The sequence below is a fragment of the Phaethon lepturus genome, unplaced genomic scaffold (assembly GCF_000687285.1).
Source record: "Phaethon lepturus isolate BGI_N335 unplaced genomic scaffold, ASM68728v1 scaffold16304, whole genome shotgun sequence".
NCBI lineage: Eukaryota > Metazoa > Chordata > Aves > Phaethontiformes > Phaethontidae > Phaethon > Phaethon lepturus.
The window spans coordinates 98,045-103,327 of NW_010532812.1; the positions used below are offsets into that span (position 1 = coordinate 98,045).

The 5,283-nt window shown below is 39.2% G+C and overlaps 1 protein-coding gene across 1 annotated transcript in view; it reads right to left on the reverse strand.

The window, feature by feature from the left end:
• The window catches only part of LOC104619192 (attractin-like protein 1), a 102,016-nt gene extending 96,756 nt beyond the window's left edge, over positions 1-5,260 (reverse strand). Inside the window, 2 exon segments of the mRNA XM_010284982.1 lie at positions 4,964-5,133; positions 5,135-5,260. Of these exon segments, the coding sequence (XP_010283284.1) occupies positions 4,964-5,133; positions 5,135-5,260 (296 nt within the window).
• Positions 5,261-5,283: the final 23 nt, after the last annotated feature.

The window sequence follows — 5,283 nt, forward strand, 5'->3', positions numbered from 1 at the left end:
AGAGACTTATGCAAGTGAAGTAATGTGAGGAAACTGAGCGAGCTTTAAAAAAAGTTGGCTGGGAGGTGGGGAGATATGTTCCTGTTGATACTTTTAAACTCTCAGCAGAAATGTTAATGCTTACCTAAGAAGAAGAAAGAGGTAATCAAAGTGAAGTGTGAAGGATAAAGTCACCCCTTTTCACAGCAGCATGAATTTCAACTGGCTGCAGCTAAAACTTTTTACTAAAGATCATTTCTCATACAACATCATTGTTCATTTAACATCTGCAATTTAAGGACACTTTCCTTGTTTAAGTCATGCTGCAAACCGCAGATTTCAGAGTTTTAGGTAGAAATAAGGATTTTTCCAGGAATAATAAAGTTTGATACCTTTTTAACATTTCAGTTATGTAGGTTCTAGTACTTGGAAATTTTTTTGTCCTTGAAGAATACAGAATCTTTTATAGGAGCTCTAATAATTAAGGAAAACATGCAGGAGGTAATTTAGAAGCACAGTAAGAACATCCGTACGCAAGGTTTAATAATCAAACAAAACAATTTGCTCTTACTCTCTCCATAACAACTAGGTACTAGGACTAGGCAAAACAAATTAACTGAAGCATAGCTACTCAAAGGTGCTCACCTATCCTGTACAGTCTGCTTCATTACATATGCCAATTGGGATTTACAAGTTATCAAGTAGACAACAATAACCAGTAGAAGACACAATCTACTTTTTTAAAGACAGCATTTTAGAAGACTGGATATTTCCAGTCATTCAGGTACTCAAAAATTTTAGAGAAAGAGCAGTTTCATGCATGATTTTTTTTCTTAGTGCTCTTCCACATATCAGGTTATAAACTAAAGCTAGAGAAAGGGGTAACTTTTTTCTCCAACCTGAAGAAAACTTTTTTTTTTCCTCCTAAGAAGTCATTCTGTGAGTAGCAAAACTAATGAAACTTGTTTTCTTGTAGTGCTGCCTCTCAAGATTGATTGACTTTGACATCTAAATACGTAGAAGCTGTACTGCAGCTTTTCTTGCAGTTGGACCATTCATAATGGTTGTCTCCCTGAATTCCCTGGAGTCTCATGATACAACGATTTGGGCAGCCCTTCCCTCTCCCTTCTGCCCAAACTCATATCATCATGAAAACTGTAACTAACCAACAAATTCAAAGGTATAGGGTACGGGAAGAAAGGCAGGCAGATGGAGCATTAAAAGCTTCATTTCCTTAATAAATTAATCTATCAGAATAAAACTGGACACTGTGTTTTTATGCTTGTATTTTTGTTTGCATCTTGGGAACTGTGCTGTTTGAAGCTCCCTGCTATAAAAACAGAACCTGCTCACCCTTTGGCTTTCTTATCTTTCACCTGCCTCCTGTAGGCAGGCAGACAGAATTCCTTTCCCCTCTCTTTATAACTAAATTTCCCTTTTATATTTTGGTAGCAAAAAAAAGTTTTTTCATTCTGTCAAGGCAGAAGGGAAGTGGGGTGGTGGTGTGTGGAATGTTTAAGAAAGAAGGAAGTAAGTCAAAACTGCATTAAGATATCCATCCTGAACAGAGAGCAAAATAATTTACTGCCAGGCAGATATGAGGCCTAGATCATTCTGAAAAGTGACTGACATGGATCTGAATGCAAGGCAGTAAGAACAACACCACTTCCATTTATATAACAAGTTACCACATGCTTCACAAAACAAGGAATAAATATGAAAGTTGCTAAATAAGAGTAATAAAATAGTGCTAGAGCATCTTTTTGCCCACTTCTTCCCCCCATCCACCATTCTTTCATCCTGTCCAGAGCAACATCTGCAAAGCAGTCCACTTACTCGGTAGTTCTGCTACAGGGAAAAGGCAAGGTTACCATAGTATTGCCAATTAATTTTGACACCTGCTTACTAAGATTGATCAATTATTTTTGATGTTTCTCTGCTACGTTGTTATTTCTCAGTCTAGAGAAGAAATAAAACAAAGCCAAAAATACTACAAGTCTCTCAAAGAACTAATGGTCCCAAGTTACCCTAGGTAGAGTATTTCTCTTACGATAATGTTTCTGATGCTTGCTAATGCAAGTCACTCATTCCCAAAAGAGCAAAAATAACCAGACTTCACTTACATGAAGAAAAAAAGACACTTTTATTTTCGAGAGTTTTAAGCCTACCCTTAAAAATCTGTTTCCTCAAATAATCTAGTGACAGAAAACAAGTTTTACACATGTCCAATTCAGGTCATTAAAAGTTCCGTTTTAATCCTGCGTAACAGAGGCGCATCCAGGCACTTCAAACTGCTGAAACTTTGAAACAACCTAAGTGCTTAGAATAATACACAAGGTTTTATAAACATTTGTACGGAACATATCTACAACCCAAACATTAGTTGTTAATGCAGTGGTAACAGCCAAACACACTTTTCAATCTTTATGTAATTCTGAAACATTCTTCATAATAATTCTTACTGACAGAAGCAACTGCTGCAAAAGTGATACGCATCCAACATAACTTGTCAAATGCAAGTACCACTGCTGCAGAAATCCAGCCATGGCTACTTGTGTACAAAGCATATACCCACCCTTCACAGACAAATGGAAACAATATGCAAATGTTCCCCAGTAAGTCAAACTATCGATTGTCACGGAGCTCAGAAAGGTCTTCAATCACCTGGCCATGAGGCAGACACTCTTTTTACAATTCTTCAGCTGGAAATACATAGACTTATCACCCATTCAACACTCATCTGAATTGCCAGGATTCAAAATACAACCACTCCGAGTCGCTGCTTGCGTTGCAAGAGATGTTAACATATTTCATGTCATCTCCAACTCACAGGGCTTGAAAAGCTTTTAATCTTAAAATGCTTATTTTCATTGCAGAGTATACTTTGCTTCTAAGAATAAAGATTAAAGATGAGCTATCAAAGATACCACTATGAATGTGTCCTCAGTAAAAAATAGGTCTCCGACATAACAGAAGTAGCTTACTTCCATGACAAAAATTGTAATGCAATTATCACTGTCATTTTTAAAGCTAAGCATAAAATATAGAGAAGTTAATGAGAAATCTATTCCAATTTCACCAAAACTCTTAATGGCACATCAATGAACCACTGTGTTAGCTTAGCTTAGCTCAGAAGAGATGCTCTTTCAACACTCGGGCAGAACTTCCTCTAGGTGGGGATGGATTATTAACTTTTTACCAGAAGTGAAAACGTAACTGCTGCACCTCCTCACTCGACAAATACAACCAGTGTAAAGAAACATAAATGTTTTAACTGATAATCAAGGAAATACCTGTAAGGACTGGATAAAGGCTCCAGTAACCATTCATTGTTGTGAATATACTAATTCACAACAAGCTTTGAAATTTAAGAAATGAAAATTTGCTTCAGCCCTTGCACTGTTAAGGTATGTTGTGCGCAGCATGAAGACAAAGAATACAAGTAACCTCTTTAAAGCAAGGAAATAATAGCCCTGCAAGCCTGTCTCCTGCAGATCTTCACACACAAAGAAGATTCACCTGGGCCTCCTCTCCTCACTCTCAATCCCTACGCAATTAGGCCATTGTTCCACAACACAGAGCAGGACAAACCCCAAATCCTCAATACACACAGGGAACAAATAACCAACTTCAAAATCTTATTACCAAGATCATATGCAGAAAAGATGTATTATATTTGCCTTATATTACCTCTATAACTCAGTTATAATCATGCAGATTGAATAATCCACCAAATATTATCAGTGAATTCTTTCTCTGCAGCATGTACATTACTTCAGCCAACATGTCTGACTCCAGCTATTCCTTAACTTTTCAAGCTAAGAAGTTACTGGATTTACTTTTTGTTACTTAGGAATGAGTGACCTTGGATTAAATGTTTAAAAGAGTTGTAAATTACATAGCTAAATTTTAGTACTCCAAAGAGAAAACCGAATTTAAACACAATTTAAAATAGACAATTTTTGATACTTTCAACCTATTAAAAGTACCTTTCCAAAGACAGAATTTGAGTTCTCTAAGACATAGCCTCACCAGGCTCTTATTAGTGAGATATTAGAACACTTTCCAGCCATATATATGTCAATACACTTAATAGAGTTCCTGCTTTTAAGGGGTGTTTTACAAAGGAATGAAATGAGACATCCTGTCCAAGGTTATATAGCGAAATAACAAACAGTATTCTTCACCGCCAGTCTTTATACTGATACCAAAGGGGTTGGGGGTAAAGTGACAGCCCTATAAATTAAGTCTTCTTTTCCACTACATATGGAGTGTCAGGGTACGTTTCCTTCCCACTGATCTATGACTCCGTATCACATCCATTTTTAAGAAAGAGAAGGTAGTTCTACCTTCACTGACCACTTTCTCCTTTGCAAAAATACGTTATTGTTTTACATTTACCACTGCCTCCTCTCCTGCAAACCTTGTCATGAGTGATGAATGTTTCACTAAGTTACACTTAATGTTATCTCAAATGTGCCTGGCTAATGCCCACTTAGCTAAAACACTTGAAAGAAAGGGAGGAAGACCGAAATAAACAAAACACTTTCACTCTCCAGAAGGAAAAAGTCATTCAAATCCACTAGTAAATTTTGCTCCCTGGGCAGCCCCACGAAGTGCACATGTCATTTCCATGACACTTCCAGAAGGGACAGCAGCAACACAGCTTTAGGTCCATTTTTCCTTGTCTCTCAGTTCCCATCAAGTGCAGCAGCCTATTTTCAGTGGTAAGTCAGCAGGTACAATTTTCCATCGGAGGACTGCGTCCTGTGTTCTTAGAGGGAGGGACCATGAGGTGGAGGAGCCTATTTCATCCTTAACTTCTGTCACATATTTCCCCCCCACATGAACAACATCATAGCAGACACAAGGAAAAAAAAAAAAAAACCCCACACTACAAAAACCACAAAACAGAGCCAAGTGAAAACGACAGGGAAAGGGTGCAGTGACGAAAAAAAGGGAATCGTAATAAGCAGAGACTTACTTGAACCTGCCCTGGCAATGTTGGCACTGGTCTCCCACCCAGCCCTGGTCGCAGACACAGGTGGAGTTGACACAATGACCCGCGAAGCAGGAGATTTTGTCGCAGGACTTGGACTGGGACACCTGGGCATAGAGGGCCAGGTACAAGAAGCCGTAGAAGAGCAGCCAGCCAGAGCAGCCAGCCGTTCACATCCAGGAGCGAGGAGAAGCAGCAGCCGCAGGAGGAGGGGAAGGGTCTGCAGGCGCCCAGGGGCGCGGGGGCAGCTCCCGCTCCCCTCGCGGCGCTGCCCGGGTCCATCTTCGCCACGCGGGCCATGGGCC